A 21,817-nucleotide genomic window follows, 5' to 3' on the forward strand; every position below is an offset into this window, starting at 1 on the left:
AGAGTTCACAATCATAGACTCTCCACTCATCTCTCAAAAAAGGATCCTAGATTGGGTTCCCATAGAACCTCCATGTAGTACCCAATAGCTGCTCAATACTAAATGCATGAGTAGCGTCATCACATCGATGTCATCCACATGCTCACTAGAATCATAGCACTCATCCTTGCATGTGTACACACACTACCATCATCCACATAACATAGATGCTCTTCTAATCACACTAGTAATGATAGTACATGAGTCATAAACACCTCCATGAGCATCATCATCATGATGCCTAATGTCACCCCATGACCAATAATGCACATGTCTCCACCATGTGTCTAATCCTCATAGCATCATATCATAAGCTGAAAATGTATCAATCAAAATACTTATGAAGGTAACTCTAGCATTTCCATTTTCAACTTATGTACACCCATTGACTGTGAGACGGTCCCAAATCTAGCCATATCTTAATCGTATAACTTAATCTAAGCAAGCATTGAAACTCACTTAATCGTGCTATTTCTACATAGTAATATAATCAAATCAAACCTCTCAAATAGCAAAATAAGCATGCTTACCATACCCAAGATTATTATCACATAAACAAAGAATTGTAGAATCTAAAATAAACATTCACATGATACAAATCTCCAATTAAAACATAGCATCTCAATCAAACACCATGTATAGGTCTATCTCAAATATTCTATCGTCATCACCATGCTCGACAACATGGTTAGTTATAATGACCAAAATCCACCCAATCTAGGGCTTTCTCCAATGCCCGTCCACCCAACCTCCACATTGGACATCGTAGCTATCCTGGGTATGCTCCTTTTTTAATCTTGTCCTCTCTGGATTCTACCACATGTGGCTCCGAGAGGGCATAAACCACGTTCTCTATCTGACGTTTCCTATCTAAGGGCGGCTAGCCCGAATCTCAAAATATCATGTCGAGTCTCATCATACACATGCATATCAATCATTAATTTCAAAACAAAGCAATCAAAAGTCTTACTTATCATCTTACACCGATCTCTAGTCCACAAGCTTTCAAGACAAGCATATTCAAATCAATCAAAATAAACCTCAAGTATAAAAACAAGCTTTAATTCAAATCAATCAAAATAAACCTCAAGTATAAAAACAAGCTTTAATTCAAACAATCATTAACTTCTCTTAGTCTTTTAATTCTTTTAAATCATACATGAATCTATTTTTTTAACGTAATTAATTATCACGTTCTAACTAGTAAGATTATCTCTAGTGCTATATCTAAGTCATAATGTAAGGCTTCTGCTCAATAATTACAATACAATTCAAGAAAATAGAACTTTGCATAAATTTTTGAGGCAGAAAGAGAACAATTCTTTATATAATCAAGAAATCATACAACAATATGATTTGACGCACTCTTGGAGGAAAGAGCTCCAACCACGTGACCACCCCCGAGCTATCTCACTCTCACTCTCATGAAAATCTCACACCCACACTCGCACGTGGCACTCGCACTCGCACTCGCACTCGCACTCTCAGTCTTTTCTTTGATTTTCTCTATCTTTCTCTTCTTCACGTCCAAAGCCAAAAATAGCCCTTCTAGAGTTTTTGTGATACACGTGCCATATTTTTGGCAATGTCACCCTTTTTGGAAAAAGTGTGTTTGCGAAGCTTTCTTCATACGCGGTCATCATTCCCATGAGATTACGTTTCTAGCTCATCTCGAACATTCCCTTTCTTCTCATGGCACACCTCACGCCTCGGTGACCCGATGAGGATGCTCAATAGCTTATCTCGAACATTCTATCCTTCTCTTTGACATTGTATCTCTTTGTCTGAGACTAAATCTTTATTGTTGACCTCCGTTTAGGACCTGCAATGTCTTGACAGGAAAATCGTGGCACAATTTGAGCACAAAACCATTCAAAACCCACTTTGGAGTCATTAAACGAATGTGAAATAATGTGAATCACAAAGATTTCACTTCAGCAAAGTTCTTCTATGTACAAAATGTTTCGGTAGTGTTTTGGAAGAGGGAGTGTTGTAGAGTTTTGGAAGAGGGAGTGTTGTAGCATATTGGAAGAGGGAGTGTTGGGGTTCTTAATGCTGTTGTGATGAGTAGTGAAAAGGGCTGCTCAGCAGCTCAGGAGTGCTCAGCATATTGGAAGAGGGAGTGTTGGGGTTCTTAATGCTGTTGTGATGAGTAGTGAAAAAGGGCTACTCAGCAGCTCAGGAGTGCTCCTAGCATTGTTTTTTGTCGCTCAACAAGAACATTTTTAGCAGCCAAAAGACGTTGCTACACTGTAAAAAAATAAAACATTGTTCAACAGCATGTCCTGGAAAAAGTAATCCCGCTTCTTTTGCCGCCATCGCCAAAGTCCTAAAACGATGATACCTTGGGTTTTTTTATAGGTTCATATCTAATCTATCTCTTGTACCTCTCCTACCCTATCCTCCTCAAGCTCAAGCAAGGTTATATGTCTTTTCTTTTCCTTCATCTCCTATGCAAACAAGCTTTGCATGAAAGCTTTCTTGTGAGTATTTCCCTTCTCTTTCCTCTCTTTTTTAGTTTTGCTTTTCTTCTTTTTTCCCTCTCATTGAAGCTTAACCCTAACCCTAGCTTCTGCATAGAATCTCTAATAGAGAGCTTCTCTATTATGTTTTCTATGTAGAGGCTAGGGTTAGGGTTAAGCTATAATGAGAAGGTAAAAAGAAAGATTCAATAAGTTTTCTATGTTATCCAAAATCTTTCAAGATTAGGGTTTTGTATATGCTTTCTATTAGGGTTAAGATGAGGGTTACTAATACTTTCTTTTTCTTTATTTGGCTTGATTTTGTAGGTTATCCACACATACAAGCCTCATAAAGTAAGAGATCTCTCCCTTTTATGTTTCCTCTCTTGTGCTTTTACATGTTATAATGTTTGTAAGTTTTAGAATTTATTATTTTTTCTCCCCTCTATGGATAGCATATCGCTCCTCTCAAGTGGTGTCCATATGCCTTAGCCTCATGTATGATGCTAGTGCTTAAAGGTTATGTGTTAGCAATATGCATAAGACTCATACATAAGGGTAATGCATAAACCTCATGCATGAGACATGCATTACCAAATGCATGTCTCATGCATGAGGCTTATACATAAGGTTTATTCAGGAGACTTGTGCATAAAGCCTCATGTATAAATCTTGTACATTAGAGATAACCCTCTATGCATAGCCTTATACATAAGCTTATGCATGAGGCTTATGCATTATCCATACACATAACCATCATGTATAAAGGCATACACACAAAACTTATGTATGAAGCTTACGCATATGGTTAATGCATAAGCTGGGTACATAAGCTTTATGCATAAGCCGCATACATCAGGCTTATGTATTAGGCTTATCTATATGGCTAATCCATAAGCCTCATGTATACGACAGCTTATACATAAGGTTTATGCATGAGACTATGCATACTTTTATGTAGTCTAGGAATGCATAGCCTTGTGCAAGCTATGAATGCTATGCATAAGCCTTATGCATAGTATGCATAAGGCTTGTATGCATGACCCTTATATTATGAATAAGACTTATTCATTAGTCGAGTGCTACTTAAGCAAGTGGGTAGCTACCAAAATGCACCAAAAGCTCCCATTACATGCCAGGTGCTATCTAAGCATGATGCAGATAGCTACCAACATGCCTAGATAGCTACCCAATGGATATCGGGTGCTACCTAAGTATGTTAGTATGTCGGAATGGATCAAAAGCACCCAAATACATGCCGGATGCTACCTAGGCATGCTGGTAGCTTCCAATGCATGCCAATAATTGGGAGCTACCAGCATACACCAAGAGCACCCAAATACATGCCAGGTGCTACCTAAGCTAGGCATGCTGGTAGCTTCTAATGCACCTAGAGCACCCAATGCATGCTGGGTGTTATCTAGGCATGCCGGTAGCTTCCAATGCATGCCGGTAGCTACCGACATGCACCGAGAGCATCCAACGCATGCCGAATGCTACCTAGGCATGCCGGGTGCTTCTAATGCATGGTGATTACCACTGACATGCACTGGAAGCATGTAACGCATGCCCGGTGCTACAAAGGCATGTCGATGGCTTCCAATGCATGCCCGTAACTACCGACATGCATTGGGAGCACCCAAAGCGGGTGCTACCTAGGCATGCCCTAGCTACCGACATGCACCGGGAGCATCCCCAATGCATGTCGGGTGCTACCTAGGCATGCCAGGTGCTTCTAATGCATGCCCATAACTACTTACATACATTGAGAGCTCCCAATCCATACCGAGTGCTACCTAAGTATGCCGATAGTAGCTACCAACATACACTGGGAGCACCCAATGCATGTCGGCGGGTGCTACCTAAGTAAGCCAGTAGCTTCCAATTCATATCAGGTGCTATCTAGGCATACCGGTAGCTTCCAATTCATGTTAGGCTCTACCTAAGTATGCTAGTAGCTAACGGCATGCACCGAGAGCTCCCAATGCATGTTGGGTGCTACCTAGGCATGCCGATAGCTTCCAATGCATGCGGAAAAGTACCAACATGCACTCGGAGTTATAGGCATGCATCGGGAGCACCCAATGCATAGATGCTACTTCTTGAACACACAAAAGCTTCCACAATGCTCTCTACACTGCTCTCTCCCTCTCCATGCTAGAGTTAAACCCCCCTCTTCTTGTGCACAAATCTAATATATCTCCATGCATATTCTCACCTACTCTACCCAATCTTGTAGGCTAACCACCATGCAACATTTCTAACATCAATTGTTTACAATCAGTTACCAAAGGGAAACTACCCATGTAAGATCCTATGTTTTCTTAAGTTTCCTAATCATTCCCAATGTATTATTTTCTTCCCTTTAGGTTGGGGTGAGGATTTTCATGGAGCATATCCCCTTGGCCACAAAAAAACCTCTCATCTTTTGCCAAACCCCACATGGTTAGAGCATTTATGTTCAACCACTTGTTATGGAATCTTTGAAGCACTCCTCATCAAACAATACATCCAACTCCCAACAACCTTTTTCATGCTTGTTTGCAACAACAAATTCATCTATTTTCTCTGAATCTTTTTGGACTGTCATGACTCTGCATCAATATGGCTTTAATCTGTAGCCATTTACTATTTTTGAATGAAGTTGATCGTCTAGATCTGCCACCTAGTAAGTTCCAATCTTATAAATGTGCATAACTTTGAAAGGACCTTCCCATTTGAATTGAAATTTTGTTGGTAAAGTGTTATCCAATTTTCTTTTATACCTAAGCACCATATCCCCCTTCTTAATGCCTTTATCCTTCACTGTCTCATTGAACAGTTCATCCCTCTTATTGCTCACCTAAGTGTTATCCAATTTTCTTTTATACCTAAGCACCATATCCCCCTCCTTAATGCCTTTATCCTTCACTGTCTCATTGAACATCTCATCCCTCTTATTGCTCACCTAAATGTAGTGGTCTAGAGCTTCTTCCCTAGACAGCTTGGACAGCTCCTGAAGATCCAACAGCCTCTCTTTATATTCATCTATGTCTTTCTCTTAATGTTTTAACACAACGTGCAAACTGAGGATTTCCACTTCAATGGGCATTAGGGCTTCCTTCCCAAAAACTAGGTGGTATGTGAAAATTTTGTAGCTGTTCAGCGTAGTTATCGTGTAGGCCCACAGAGCTAAAGATACATGTAAGTGCCATTATTTGGGATGGTATTCTAGACATGGTACACAACTCCCCATTGAACCTTTCAACTAGCCCATTACATTGTGGATAATAAGGGGTGTGTAATTTGCAATTTATACATAAGCTCTTCTACAATCTGGCCTTTGAAACTAGGTCCTTGATTTGTCAACAACTCCAAGGGCATACCAAATCTTGCAGAGATATCCTCAAAGAGAAACCTAGACACTTCCTTAGTAGTAATGTTTTTTACACATCTAGCCTCAGCCCACTTGGTTAGGTAATCCACTCCAGTTAAGATGTAGCTCCTACCCCTGGCAGTTGTGGGTAGAGGACCAATTGCATCTAAACCTCATTTCTAAAAAGCTCCATATGAAATAATGGTTCTCCTAAACTCATGGTGAAAAACACTCTCCTTCCTTATTTTTGACATGGCTCATAGCTTCTGCACCAATGGTAGACATCCTTCCTCAAATTGGGCCACACATAACCTGCAATAAGAATCTTTCTCAGAGTTAACTTCATGGAAACGCTCCCTCCACAAACCCCTTCATGATATGAAGCCATTATGAAAAAGATCTCTTCTCTGGTTGTTGGGACCCTTCTTAAAACCAAATCCTTGCCATTCATGCATTAGGGGAAATATGGACTTAAATTGGGCCCTTTAAGGATTCTTACACATTCTCTCTCTACAAACATGGTCTCATGTTGAAAGTTTTACAAATCAACTTAAAAGTGAGTGGAGTTTGGACATTTGAAATCTACTCTTTGAGACCTTTCCAATGATATATATCATGATGGGCAATTTTACATATTCAAGAAGTCCCTAAATTTGGTGGTTACGTGACACGTTTATCATCACCACATTTGGGGACTTCTTGAATGTGCAAAATTGTCCATCGTGCTATATGTTATTGGAAAGGTCTAGAAGAGTAGATTCCAAATGTCTAAACTCCACTCACTTCTAAGTTAATTTATTAAAATTTCACTATGAGCCCATTTTGAGTCCAAATTTTTCCTAATATACAATTTATCATTAACAATACTGTACTGCAGAGCCCTCCTTATGAAACCATATTTCTATTTTTTTGATAAACTTGAAGGTACCATACATGTGTGCAAAAACTCTTCCACTTCAAGTAAACTCTCCCTTCCAACATAACTAGGGTAGGTTACAGTTATGGCATATGCATCCAAATCCTTGCCTAACCCCCCTCTTGATGATGTGTGTACAATGTGGTTTTGTTCCCTCTTCTCATGTTGAATCTAGAGTTCTTGAAATCTCAACAACATTCGACTCATTTGAAAGCACCACACCTTCAACTTGAGATTCTTGGCCTTCCAGACATTTTGAAGCTGTCTACTAATCAGTAAACTATCCCCATTGATAATTAGCCTGCTGATCCCTCTCTTAGGACACTATTGGAGTCCATACTCCAAGAAGGCATACTCACCTTCATTGCTGGTCTACACGTGTAACTTAATACCTTCTTGATATACGATTGTACATTTTTGTTTCTTTTCGGGTTCAGAACGAGATCTCATAAATTCAGCAAACTTCTCACTTTGTGTGAGCTGCATAAACACATCCATTACTCCTGCCAAATGATTTTTAAACTGAGCATCATCTTCCTCTTTACTAGGCATATCTTCTGGCTGTGTTACATCCTCATATTGTGCATCATCTACAGCCTGTTCTCTTGCAAGAATATCCTCAGATTCATTTCTCTCAAGAGAGGTCTCTTGCTCTTCCTCTTCATTATAAAAATATTCGTCTTCTGTGTCTGACATGTTGCTGAATTTTTCAGCAATGACTTTCCTCGAGTCAACCACGAGCTCACCCCCTTAAGAAAGTTGATGATGGGTCCCGGCGGCGAGACGTTGGTAGAATCCAAAGTGCGGTAGACTAGCAGTCACCCTTCCAATTGTAGTCCAATAAATAACAAAATTAACAGGAGCTAGAATGCTCCAAAACTGAAAGGAAATCGACACCTGTTGGTCCCAAAGCTTGGCGCCCCTTTCGGTATTTCTTTATTCAAATTCAATGAAATATATATCTGAGTAAAACAAAGCCAGTCCAGGAAAATAAACCTGCATGTCCAATCTGGCAGCCCTCAAAACCTCTTAGCACAGAGAATTCACACACAGATCTGTGTCCCACAAAAGCAACACACTGTGCTTCCCTCTAATCAACCAAGACAATTCAGCAGGGCACCCTTGAGCACACATCTGGCTGTTCCATGAACATGGTTTCAACTCAGTTCAAATACACATCCACCACTGTTCAATCTCTGTTTCCACCCTTCTAACTGCCATACCCCTCCTCTCACAAGGGGCCAGATGAAACAACTCTTTGCAGCACAGCAGACACAAGCCAGTGGTGGAAAGAAAGAAAGATTGACAAGTTCAGAGCTTACCAATTTCAATGCGTGGTACTGCACCAGAGGGACTAATCGTACCAGTCTGTACTTGCAACAGCCTGTCTGTACTTTTCTCCCTGTAGAGTAGCCGCCTGACTGATGCACCAACTATGCTCTGATAAAGCACCGCCTGCAACAACTGAAGATGCACCGCCTGCAACTGTTCAGTCCTGTTCAGGACTGAACAGGACTGTAGCTGCCTGTACCTGTCTGTACAGGTCAGCAATACCCTACTGTATCTGTCCGTACAGTTCTGTACGTGCAGCTTCCGCCCCCTGTATCTACTGGACAGGACCGTCCTTGTCAGCCTGCACCTGAATTCGCCTGACTCTACAGCACCCGTACGACTGTACTTGCTATCGTACAACAGTCGTCACTTGTACCAGCAGTACGAAACTGTACCTGCTGTCTGTACATTGCCAGCGTCACCTGAACCAGCCGCCGCGATAGGCCTGCAGGGCCGCCTGCTCTGTACGGCCTACAGCCACGTGGTCTGTACGGCCTGTATACAGTACGGCCTGCTCTCTTCACAAATCCAGCAATCCACTACTATGCAGCCAGTCGACAGACTTTCTCCTCTCTTCCATGCACGTAGCTTACACGATCCCCCAAAAAGCAAGAGAGAGAGATGAGAGAGGCGTGTAACTCCCAAAGTGGAGTTGCCCCTTTTTTTCCCAAAAATATCCTAGTGTCCCTTTTCTCAAGTTTATTAAACTTCCCAAGGGTCACTTATGCCTAGGGGCCACCCAAGGTTAAAACATTAAAAATATTAATGTCCTTGGTTCCCCTTCACACTTGAGGATGTCCACCATATTTCTATTTGTCCGGGCACCCCAAATATGAATCATTTAATATTTATCTTGCTCACCAACCACCATGCCCACACTTGTGCTGTTCCACTTTCACATGGTCATGACATCAGACCAAGAAGGATGATGGTATTCTTCTATTAGTAGGTACTCGTCGTGTACTTGCTTTGTGACTTCTTAGTCGCGGTCGTGGATTGTGGATAAGCGGTGCTACTACTCACATGACACCCCATCGAGATTGGTTCGAGGACTTCATTGACACCCCATCGAGATTGGTTCGAGGACTTCACTGGCAGGACAAGCGAGATCACTTTGGGTGATTCTTCTTCCGTGCCAGTGCATGGACATGGCACCATCCCCATCTTCCGCTCCTCCTAGGACAAGAGGTATTTCTCTAACATTCTGTACATTCTAGATTTGGCATTTAACCTTTTGTCAGTGAGTGCTCCTACAGCTCAGGGTGCAGAGGTAATCTTCTCTCGTTATGAGATTACCATTTGTGATAAGGAGACTGGTAGCATCTTGGCTCAAGGAGTCCAAGATAGTGGTTTGTACAAGTTGACCGCTTTGCTTTCTTCTGGTTCTTCTTCAGCTCTTTGGCATGCTCGGTTTGGCCATTTGTGTTATCAGCTTTTACAACGAGCTTCGAAGGATGGGTTGGTTGAGGGTTTACCGACCATCAAGGCTCCATCTTCTGTTTGTTCCTCTTGTTTACAAGGGAAGCAACATCGAGCCGCCTTTCTGAAGGAGGCGACACACAGATCTTCGACATCACTTGCCCTTGTTCATGCAGACTTATGTGGTCCTATGAGTACTGTGTCTATGAGTAAGGCGTTGTACATGCTCGTGATGGTGGATGACTTCTCAAGATATACTTGGGTCTTCTTTCTGAAGTCCAAGGATGAGGCTTTTCAGCACTTTTGTGATTGGAGGGTTGAGGTGGAAAAAGAGACCGGTTTCTCGGTCAAGGCTCTCAAGACCAACAGAGGGGGTGAGTTTACATCCTAGGGGTTTGAGCAATATTGCAAGGCTCATGGCATTCGGAGATAGCTTACTAGAGCATATACTCCATCATAGAATGGAGTTACAGAGAGAGTTAACTATGCTCTTATGTCCTTTATCATTCATGGTCCTTCTGATCCCACTTCTGTGGAGGAGGCTCTTTCACATGAGCCTTTGCGTCGTGCTATGCAGGCAGAGCTGGATTCTATTGAACGGAATGGCACTTGGACTTTGGTGCCTAGGCCACTGTAGCGTAAGGTGATTAGTGTGCACTGGATCTTCAAATCAAAGTTCCGAGCAGATGGCAACTTGGACAAGCACAAGGCGAGGTTGGTTGCCAAGGGTTATGCTCAGTGCCCTAGAGTCGACTTCGATGAGACCTTTGCTCCGACGGCTCGGATGACTACCATTCGCACCATTCTTGCTCTTGTAGGACATGATAAGTGGCCTGTATTCCAGGTGGACGTCAAGTCGGCTTTCCTGAATGGGAAGCTTACACAGGAGGTTTATGTTGATCAGTCGTTGGGATTTGTTGTTCCAGCCAAACAGGATCAGGTGTATCGGCTAAAGAAAGCTTTATATGGTCTGAAACAGGCTCCGCAAGCTTGGTACCAGCTGATTGATGAGTTCTTTCAAAAGCTCGGCCTGCGTCGGTCTCATGAAGATTCGAACCTTTATATCCTCCTTGAGAGGGGGTTGATTGTTATCATTGTGGTCTATGTTGATGACCTCGTCTTTATAGGTTCTTATTTTGTGAGGATCCGTTCAGTCATGGATGCTTTGGAGACAGAGTTTCTGACGACGGATCTTGGCCTCCTGCATTATTTTCTTGGTTTTGAGATTTGGTAGACCCCGAAGGACATTTTCTTCTCTCAGCAGAAGTACACACGGGAGATACTTGACGGATTTCAGATGACTGTATGCTAACCAGTATCTTCTCCTATGGATACTAGCAGTGAGAAGCTTTCTCTTCTTGATGCTTCTCCAAGGATTGATCAGGGACAGTATCGGGTTCTCGTCGGTTGTTTGGTTTGGTTGACCTACTCCCAATTGGACGTGTGTTTCGCAGTTAGCTTATTGAATTCTTTCTCATCCAAACCCCGTCAGCATAGCATTGGCGGTGTGCTCTCAGAGTTCTTCGGTACTTGCGTGGTACTCTGGACTTTGGCATCTTCTATAGCCAAGGATGCACTCTTCTTGGATGGACTGATTCAGATTGGGCTGGAGATCTAGATACGCGACGTTCGACCACCGGTTGTGTTTTTTCACTTGGGTCTGGAGCCATTTCAAGGAGTAGTAAAAAGTAGCCTATTGTGGCGCTTTCCTCTACAGAGGCGGAGTATCGTGCCGTTTGTTATGGTGCATGTGAGGCAATTTGGTTGTGGAGATTATGTTAGAAGTCATCTCCTATCTATACCTATTTACCAGGGCCTCTGTTGTGGGTGTGCCCGCCCTTTTAGGTGTTTTCTCATTTTTCCTCACTCCCCGTATTTTTTCCCCATTTTTCCTATTTTTTCTATGGCTTGGGTGGCACTCCTGTGGTGGTGGCAGGAGGTCTTAGTTGTTGGCCGACTGTAGCAGTGTTCCTATTGGAGGTAGCCGACTGCCTTGCATAGGTCGTGAACTTGTTTCCATGCTGGGGCCGACAATACACACCTGACCGACTGGGTGTAGGTGCTGGTCGTGGAGTTCATGCGCCTATCGGGGCAGGCCGACTACAGTGTTGGGGCCATATATAATGGCTCCCAGTCCCTTGCCACATTTGTGTCTTGTATTTTTGAGATCTTGTGTATATAGAGGAGAGTTACACGTCTATCTCTCTCCTTCTCTTGTGCTGTTTATTTTCTGCACTGTGCTTGCTCTTGTGTTTCCAGATTTTGTCATCATCTCCACTGCGTATTCTGACATGGTATCAGAGCTCTAGGCTCTTGATAGTTCTTGGGAGTTGTGTGAGCAAGAGGGGGATTGTTACGTTGCTGATTGGTGGGCTGTTTAGGACTGTTCGGGAAGAGGAGAAGCAAGAGGACAGCAGGCTGATTTGCTGGACAGCCACTTGCAAGTGTAAGTTCTTCTTTGTTCCCACCCACCGACCCTTTTTCAGTTACATCCTCACAATGGCAGATTTATTAGAGATGGCTGAGAAGCATGTGAAGATCCCAACACTCCCCACGTTTCCAATGGACCGTCAGTTGGACGGGAATAACTACGGCATATGGAAGGTTATGATGGAATCTGTTCTGGAGTCATACGACCTTGCTGATTTCATCGTTGTTGGGGTTCCACGCCTGGAGGTAGAGAAAGGGGAGTTACCGTTGATTCATAAAGGACCGGCAGGCACATGCACAGTTGTGGGATCGTGACAACGTCAAGGTCCGTTCATTCATCTTCCTCAACTACACACCGCAGGTAATCAATCATATCAAGCATATGATGCTGGCCAGAGGTATAACTAATCTGGAAAATTCTAGAATCAGTTTGCTTGGTTAGAGGCTCACTTTTTCCTATAAATAGAAGCCTCCCCCTTTGTAAAAGCTTAATAGTGTTTTATGCACTGTTACTCTACTCCACCCCAGAGCCAAAAACATTTAATTCATAATTCACATGTTTTTGACTATTTCCTCTACAAAGAATTGGTGGCCACTCTTGATCCAAGAAAGAGTAGAACCCTCAATCCCTCAAGCCAAAGGATAGCTCACAAAACTCCATGTAAGTTAGAAATTCTACTTTTTCCTAATTCTATTCTATGGTTTTATGATTTCTTGCTTCTTTTAAATTGAAATTGGATGTTATGCCTTGATGGAAAGGCTTCCCCCTTCTCTTCATTGAATTCATCCCTTCTTTATCCAAGATGTGTAATCAAATAAATAGAGTTAAAACTTTTCGTATTATTTTCTCTTAAAAATGGGAATTGATTAAATTAGAGTGCTAAATTCATCTTGGGGTAAATTCTAAGTAGATTTAGAATGTAAAAATTAAGAAATGGTCAGCCATAAAAAAGAGGTTATGGCAAAATTTTCTTAAATTTTGTGGAAATAATTTTTATCTTTATGTTATTCAAAAAGAGTAATCACCTCCGTTTGTGTATTCTAAAAGTGTTATTTTCATTCTATGCATAGAAAGATGCATATTGGAAATATTTTTATTATAAAAGTGTTATTTTCATTAGAATTAATTTCTATGCATAGAAAGATGCATATTGGACATATTTTTATTATTATTATAAAAGTGTTACTTTCACCAATATTGATTTTTATGCATAAAGAATTCTTTTTATTATAAAAGTGTTACTTTCACCAATATTGATTTTTATGCATAAAGTGATGCATAAAAGAATTTTTATTATTATAAAAGTGTTACTTTCACCAATATTGTTTTTTATGCATAAAAGAATTTTTTTATTATAAAAGTGTTACTTTTACCAATATTGATTTTTATGCATAAAGTGATGCATAAAAGAATTTTTTTATTATAAAAGTATTACTTTCATCAAAATTGATTTTATGCATAGAAAGATTCATAAAGAATTTATTTTTATTCCAAAAGTGTTATTCTCATTAATTTTGATTTTATGCATAGAAAGATGCATAAAGGAATTTATTTTTATTTCAAAAGAGTAATTCTCATTAATTTTGATTTTATGCATAGAAAGATGCATAAAGAAATTTATTTTTATTTCAAAAGAGTTATTCTCATTATTTTTAATTTTATGCATACACTACAAGAGGTTGAGGACATACCGACGCCAAAATACCGACGGAAATGTCGAACGTCGGTATGTCCGTCGTCGTGTTGGAGGAGACAAGCATGGCGGGGTTTTTTTAAATTTTCATTTCCCGTCGCGTATACCGACGCCTATACCGACGCTTATTCCGACGCCGATACCGACGCATATTCCGTAGCATATACCGACGTATATTCCGACGCATATTCCGTAGCATATACCGGCGCTCGTAAGTTTTTCACAGCCGAGAGCCTATTTTCTGGTTTTTTCACAGAATTGAAGAAGCGCAAGCACGCGAAGAAGGTGCTTTCTCTCCCTCTTCTCTTTCCCTCTCTCTCCTCTTTTTTCCTCTCTCCTCTTTTCTCCTTCTTTCTTCTTTTCTCCTCTTCTCCTTCTCCTAACATGTTATTGCAATTGCTTTTAGTTTTTAATTTAAGAATTAGGACGTTTAGGGTTTTGTGTTTTTTTGGCTCTCTATGCATGTTGAGATCTAGAGCTCTCTATGTATGCATAGATCTCCTAATGCATGCATAGAGATTTTAGGGTTTTGTATTAGTTCTTTTTCTTGTGTTTAATTTACTAATTAGTTTGTTTAATATTTTGTTTTGCAGCTCTTTCACCTCACCAATCTTTCACCAATCCTCTCCTTCAGCTTTGCAAAAAAGAGGTAGATCCTCTTTCGATTTTTCTTGTTTATGCTATTTTCTATGAATTTTTGCATCCTTGTTTTATGGTTTAGGGTTAGTTTTGGGTTCTTGTAAGCTTACACATAGGATTAATTCAATATCTATGCATAAAACCTATAATAAGCTTGCAATCTCTATTATCCATGTACGTAAAACAAGATCATGTTTATTACACCATTGGGTGATGGGATTAAGGGTTAGCATAGTGCATAAGGCATATAGCATAGAGCTTATGCATAGAGCTTATGCATAAGTCTTGCATAGAGCGTATGCAAGAGATTTATGCATAGAGCGTATGCATAAGACTTATGCATATGACTTATGCATAGAGTTTATGCATATGGCTTATGCATAGAGCGTACGCATAAGACTTATGCATATGGCTTATGCATAGAGCTTATGCATAAGGCTTATGCATAGAGCGTGTGCATAAGGCTTATGCATAGAGCATAATTGCATAGAGCGTGTGCATAAGGCTTATGTGAAAGGGATTAAGGGTTAGCATAATAGTGCATAAGGCATATAGCATAGAGCTTATGCATAGAGCTTATGCATAAGTCTTGCATAGAGCGTATGCATAAGACTTATGCATATGACTTATGCATATGGCTTATGCATAGAGCGTACGCAGGTAGGCTTATGCATATGGCTTATGCATAGAGCGTGTGCATAAGGCTTATGCATAGAGCGTAATTGCATAGAGCGTAATTGCATAGAGCGTGTGCATAAGGCTTATGTGAAAGGGATTAAGGGTTAGCATAGTGCATAAGGCATATAGCATAGAGCTTATGCATAGAGCTTATGCATAAGTCTTGCATAGAGCGTATGCATAAGACTTATGCATATGACTTATGCATAGAGCATACGCATAAGACTTATGCATATGGCTTATGCATATGGCTTATGCATAGAGCTTATGCATAAGGCTTATGCATAGAGCGTGTGCATAAGGCTTATGCATAGAGCGTAATTGCATAGAGCGTAATTGCATAGAGCATGTGCATAAGGCTTATGTGAAAGGGATTGTTGAAATGCAATTGCAAATGCCTTGATTGTGGTTAACAAATGCTTATGCAAATGCCATGGTGAGGGCATTGTGAATTGTTGGTTTGTGTTGGAGCTTTTGGATGATGGATTGAGGCATGAGTCCATGCTTTATTGCTAAGTTCTAAATTGTAAAAGGGCATGAGTCATGCTCAATACTTGTAAGCCAACAAACTTGTTCTATCATTTGATATTATCCACATCATTTTGTACCTACACTCACCATTGCAACCACTTCAAGTTTCTATAGAATCTAGCAATGTGTGAGGGTACCTTGGCATTGGTTGGAGAGGCCAAGGGGAGAATGGCTTGAACTCTTTGTGCCGTGATTGCTTGGTAAAGCGGTACGAAGGGGGATTAGGTACACCGGTGTGAAGAAATGGCCTCAACCTTCACCTTGGAGGAAAACTCGGTGAAGGGGTGAGAAGAGCTTGGCCGGGAGATCGGCAAGCTTCAACGCGCGTCCTCAACAATCCTCACCATCGACTTTGTGGATGCATTTGGGCAATGGGGCCCCTTTTCCGTCATATTGTGTGGATATTGCAAATGCATATGATCTTTCATGACATTGTGGGATGCAAAGAGTATTGCGTACAAGTTTTAAGAAGTTGCATTTTCATTTGAGATTTGGTTCCAATTACAGAGGAGACTCTGGCGGAATTTACAAAACCGTAATTCAGTCCTAGGGTTTTTGGGATTAGGTCCGAGCTTATGGCTTATGCATAAGACTTGTGCATAGAGCGTGTGCATATGGCTTATGCATAAGACTTATGCATAGAGCGTGAGCATAAGACTTATGCATATGGCGTGAGCATACTTATGCATATGGCTTATGCATAGAGCTTATGCATAAGACTTATGCATAAGGCTTATGCATAGAGCTTATGCATAAGTCTTGCAGCCTTATTATGCAAGCTTATACTTATAATATGCATTTAGATTATTGCATAAGGCCTTTATAAACAGCTATTTATGAATAGAGATAGCTTCTCTCTCCATACTTGTTCAAAATCTATTTAATTTTGTATGGAGAGGAGATAAGCTGATTTGTGTTTAACGAGCTGCATATACATGTTATCCTGCTAGATGGAGCCTCTCAATCTTGAAGAGAGAATAGCGTGTCCATGCATGCGATGTAAGTACCAAATCTTTCGAAAACGAAGGATTTGCAACGAGCATGTTCATGACGCTGGAATATTTCCAATGGAGCGCTTGCAAAATTTACGGTTTCAATCGTACAACCAAGCAAGTGTGCAGCCGCATCTTGATAACATTGCGCCTGTGAATTCTCGTCCCCAACAAAGGATGAGGATATCGCAGGAGGGAGTGACAGATGGAGCTCAATTAACAGCACCCGAGGGAATGGAAGAAGGTCAGGAAATGGAAGAAGGTCCAATGGAAGAAATGTTGGATGCCTTCATCGAGCAACAAGAAGCTCTCTTCGAGGAGCATGAACATGAAGATCATCAACCACGACATTCTCAACGGTCAAATTATGAACCAGAGGAAGAGGCCATGCGTAAACTTGCACGCCTTCCATTATACAATGGTGCCAACATATCTGTATTGCGTGCATCTCTTACGATGCTAAATTTGCAGTCAGTTTTTGGATGGTCTAATACAAGTGTCACTGAACTATTCAAGTAAGGTCTTTTTTTGGAGATTACACCTACTGTTGAAATGTTAAATTATCAACTTGTACTTGAGAAAATCTTAATAGTAACGATCAGATATTGCCATACTTGCAGGCTTTTGAAAGATCAAATATTGCCCCCTGGCAACGAGATGCCTCCATCTCGTGCAGATGCGAAGAAGTTATTGAAATCCATAGGCATGGATTACAATAATATTCATGCTTGTCGCAATGATTGTTGCCTCTTCCGCCATGAATATGAGCATTTGCAAGAATGTCCCCATTGTGGCTCTAACAGATATAGAGAAGATGTTCAGGGGGAAGCTGTCCCGGTAAAGGTTCTCAGGCACTTTCCAATCATTCCAAGGATAAAAAGCATGTTCAGGTGCAAATCAATAGCAAGCTTGATGACATGGCATGCCACAACTCGATCCACAGATGAAGTGATGCGTGTGCCTGCTGACTCACCCGCATGGAGACACATTGAAGAGAAATGGCCGGCTTTTAAGGAAGAACCTAGAAACCTCCGTCTTGGCCTAGCAATGGATGGTGTAAACCCTTTTGGTTTAAGGAGCTCTTCATGGAGCACATGGCCTGTTTGCCTTGTGAATTATAATCTTCCGCCATGGTTAGCAATAAAGAAAGGTCATCTGTTGCTCTCATTAATAGTTCCAGGAAAGTACAAGGTGAAGAACATGGATGTATATTTGGCACCACTTATTGATGAGTTACACACCTTGTGGAACGGAATTGAAGTGAAGGACATGTCAAAGCAGCAGAATGGCCAAAGACTTACAACTGTGCAAGGTATTCTCATGTGGACAATGCATGATTGGCCTAGCTATGGAGAATGCTCAGGTTTGTCTATATCGGGTTACAATGCATGTCCTGTATGTGGTCCTCGACTTGATTCAAGATACTCAAAAGCATTACGAAAGAATGTCTACCAAGGACATGTTAGGTATCTTCCAGAAAATCATGAATTGCGGGATGGTAATCTAGGAAGACCTCCTCCAAGTGCATTGAAGGCAAGCGATTGGAAGATCAAATGGGAGGAATGTGGCAACTTGGCATGTCCTGGGATGAAGAGGCTCTCTATCTTTCACCAACTCCCCTATTGGGGTGATCTCCTTATAAACCATTTGCTTGACCCGATGCATATTTTCAAGAATGTAGCTGACATTCTGTGGAAGACCATGACAGGAAAAAAGGAGACTAAAGGCCAAAGGGATGACTTGGAAGAGATTGGTTGCATGCAGGAGTTGTGGGCTCGCACTAGACCCAATGGAAAGGTTCTACTTCCAAGAGCCCCATGGGTTTTTAGTAAGATGGAGGAACAACAAGTCAAGAGGACAATTTCAGAGTTTCGGACTCCTACAGGTTGTATGCATTGCTTGAAAAGTGCATTTACAAAGGATGATGATCTTAGTGGCCTCAAGAGTCATGATTGGCACAAGTTTCTACAATTTGTGCTACCCATAGCAATAAAAGATTGCCTCACTGAAGACATTAGAGCTACTATCTATAAGATTGGCACATTGGTGCGCTGGATTTCTTCAAAAGAGATAAAGAGAGACACTTTGGAGACAGCGCGTTTAAACTCCATAGAGGCAGTCTGCATGGTAGAGAAGTTTTTTCCTACAAGTTTATTAACAATCCAGATGCATCTGCTAGTTCATGTTGTAGATGAGGTTGCAGTTGCTGGAACAGTCCATTCAAGATGGATGTTCTTTTTGGAGAGGTTTATGAAGACATTAAAGGGATTTGTTCGCCAAATGGCTCGCCCAGAGGGTAGTATGTCAGAAGGGTGGCTGATACAAGAGTCCCTTGTTTACATCACTGAATATTTAAGTTCCTCAGATCCAGAGATACCTCGACTATGGTCTCAAGAGTCCAACAGGCGAGTCATTGGTGAGGAACCTCAAGGCCAAGGCATTGAGAGAAAGATGGATAACACTTTGAGCAACCTTTGATTGTGGTGTCACAGCACAGTTTGTTCAAGAAAGTCGTGCAAGTGCAAGTGATGATAACACAATTACTGGAATGCTTGATTACTTTGGAACCATTCAAGATATATTAAAGGTTGGCTTCAGAAGTTTTGAGTTGTTTATCTTTGATGTGAAGTGGTTCAAGGTAATCATGAATGGGCCACATGCAACTGTACGTAGAGACAAGAGTGGCCTCATCCAAGTGGACTCCACAAAGGTATGGACCGATCAGCAAGATACTTTTGTGCGCCCAGAGCATTGTGAGCAGGTTGTCTTTAAAGCGGATCCAAAAGATCCACGCTGGCTGTTTGTGGTTCAAGTCGCCCCCCGCAGTAAGCAAATTTTTGAAGAATTTGAGCTACAACAAGGTGATGTGGATGCACAGGGTAATGGAGAGCAGTAAGAACAAGCCGATATCAACAATGAAGAGGAGCAAGCAAATGAAGAGAAGCAACTAGAGCAAGATCCAAATGAAGAGGTGCAAACCAAGGAAGCTGAAAAACAAGTTGAGGAAGAGGACATAGATGATGAAGACATCCTTCATCAAGGGACTTTTAATGATGAGGATGCTGAAATGTACATAGACATAGATCTCTTTGGGGCTACTGATCTTAATGAGGATGATAGAATAGATAATGATTTTTAAAATGATGTATCTCCATGATTATGCAAATAGTTATGACATATTTGTAATGGTTTTATGACATTGAAGGTCCATTCATTGTTTACCATAGTTAATGTTTACCATCATAATCACTACTGTAGGAGCAAGTTGATATAGTTTTACCAATGTTGTTTATCATTGTTAATGTTTATCTTATGGTTCTTTCATTCATTGTTTACCGTGTAATTTTCATTCCGTACAAGTTTGTCATATGGTTTTTTGTCCAACAGGCCATGGGTGACTCACCGCCCTACGACTACAGTCCAGATTTCTCATTTAATCCTACACCGCAGGGCATGAGTCCCCAGCAGTTATATGGTTTTCTTTCGTCCATGACTCCAGAGCAGAGAGCCATGGCTCAGAGTTATTGGGGTTCAGGAGCAGGGACATCTGCCTCACCATCTGGCTTCCCGACGCCAGTTCCCACACCCGTGGGTACGACAGCAGCTCCCACACCTCATACCACACAGCCTTCCACTCCTCTTACAGCTCGATCTACCACCTCTTCACATAGACGGCGCTCACGTAGTAGGTCTTCAGGGGGAGGTTGTTGTGGTGGTAGTGCCACAGATGCTGTGACACCACCACCACGTGAGCGTCGTCCTTCGCTCTCATCTGTTGATAGCACACCCATAGGGTCACCTTCCACTCCCTGGGGTGCACATGACCATGACAACAGCAAGATTTACACAATTAGGGATGGGGCACCAATAATGGATAGTGCAGGGAAGGCAATGAAGACACGCATTCGACAACTGTGCACTATACAGTTTCATGACTCTGTCATGACTAAATGGGATCAGCAAGACAAGGGGAAGAAAAATTATATAAACACAAAGATAAAGCAAGAGTTCCAGCCATCTGACCCTATGAATGTCGTCTCTAATGAGTGGATACAGTATACAGCTCGCATTTTGATGGGGCATCGTAGGTCAGAGGCGAGGGACGCATTCAGAGAGGGGAAGGAGAAACCTGTTTGGCTAGATGACAGGGAGTGGGCAGCCATTGCTCAGGAGCTCACCGAGACACCAGACAGGTTTCAACAACAAAGAGAGGCGGCAAGGGCAAGACTCCAAATAGTAGGGGCTTCTCATCTCGGGAGTGGTGGTTACGAAACCATGCGCCATGAATTCGTAAGTGTTTGTAGCAATTTTATTTATTTAAATGTATGTATGTGGGCTAAATGTTGATTTTTTAAAAGTTATAATTGTTAATCGTGTGTGCAGGAGTTGGCCATGAATCGCCCACCAAGCAGGCGAGAGGAGAAGTACGCTCACAAACATGGCCTTGTGGCCTTGTTTGAGATGCTTGAAGAAGAAGGAGAGACCGTCAATTGGGAGGCATTACCATGATGTAAGATGACCTTCAAACTAATGAAATATGATCAAAACATTCTTGAGTATTAATGTTTAATTTAATTTCTTGTTTGTCGATCAGGAAAATATGCAAACGAGCACGGTTGTTTTTGTGCTCTATTATAGACAGAATGGTGCTGTCTGTTTGCTGTTGTTGATCCTGCTCATTTGCAGGCAGCTAGGCAACAGCCAGGCAGCACTATTCTGCCCAAAAAAAAAATTCTGCTACAGCGTCGGTATATGCCCCGGTATCAGCGTCGGTATATACATTGGTATTCACGCCGGTTTACACCTCGGTATATAATGCGGTATAGAGGCCGGTTTATTCGTCTGTATATGAACCGGTATAGACGCCGGTTTAAGTGTCGGTATTACCCCCGGTTAGCGTCGGTATAGGCGCCGTTATATGCGCCGGTATTAACACCCGACAGTTATACCGACGCTACGATACCGGCGCTTATACCGATGACGAGGCTTTTTTAGACCCCGTTAATTAGCGCCGGTACAAGCCCCGGTATTAGGCTAATATGTAGTAGTGATAGAAAGATGTATAAAGGAATTTATTTTTATTTCAAAAGAGTTATTCTTATTAAATTTTATTTTATACATAGAAAGATGCATAAAGGATTTATTTCTATTTCAAAAGTGTTATTTTTCTTAAAATTGAATTTATGCATAAATAGATGTATAAAAGGATTTTTATAAAAGTGTTATTCCCACTAAAGTGATTTTTATAAAAGAATGGATGGATAGATGTGATGTGAATGAATGGATGGATAGATGTGATGTGAATCTGATAATTGTGGATGATTGGATGG

At 41.4% G+C, this 21,817-nt stretch overlaps 1 protein-coding gene across 3 annotated transcripts; it reads left to right on the forward strand.

The window, feature by feature from the left end:
- Positions 1–13,760: 13,760 nt before the first annotated feature.
- LOC147605709 (uncharacterized) lies at positions 13,761–21,162 on the forward strand. Of its 3 annotated transcripts, none has more exons than XM_086793431.1 (3): positions 13,761–14,296; positions 19,875–20,777; positions 20,871–21,023. In XM_086793431.1, the coding sequence occupies exons 2-3, from the start codon at positions 19,878–19,880 to the stop codon at positions 20,994–20,996; spliced, it is 1,026 nt and encodes a 341-aa protein (XP_086649557.1). In that variant the 5' UTR covers positions 13,761–14,296; positions 19,875–19,877; the 3' UTR covers positions 20,997–21,023. The 3 variants fall into 3 exon arrangements, with proteins under 3 accessions (XP_086649557.1, XP_086649556.1, XP_086649555.1); XM_086793430.1 differs by lacking the exon at positions 13,761–14,296 and adding an exon at positions 21,082–21,162 and having other exon boundaries at positions 19,399–20,777; positions 20,871–20,997; XM_086793429.1 differs by lacking the exon at positions 13,761–14,296 and having other exon boundaries at positions 19,399–20,777.
- The last annotated feature ends 655 nt before the right edge of the window (positions 21,163–21,817 follow it).

Source organism: Cibotium barometz, chromosome 59 (assembly GCF_041138505.1).
Source record: "Cibotium barometz isolate CiBa-2024 chromosome 59, ASM4113850v1, whole genome shotgun sequence".
Taxonomy (NCBI): Eukaryota; Viridiplantae; Streptophyta; class Polypodiopsida; order Cyatheales; family Cibotiaceae; genus Cibotium; species Cibotium barometz.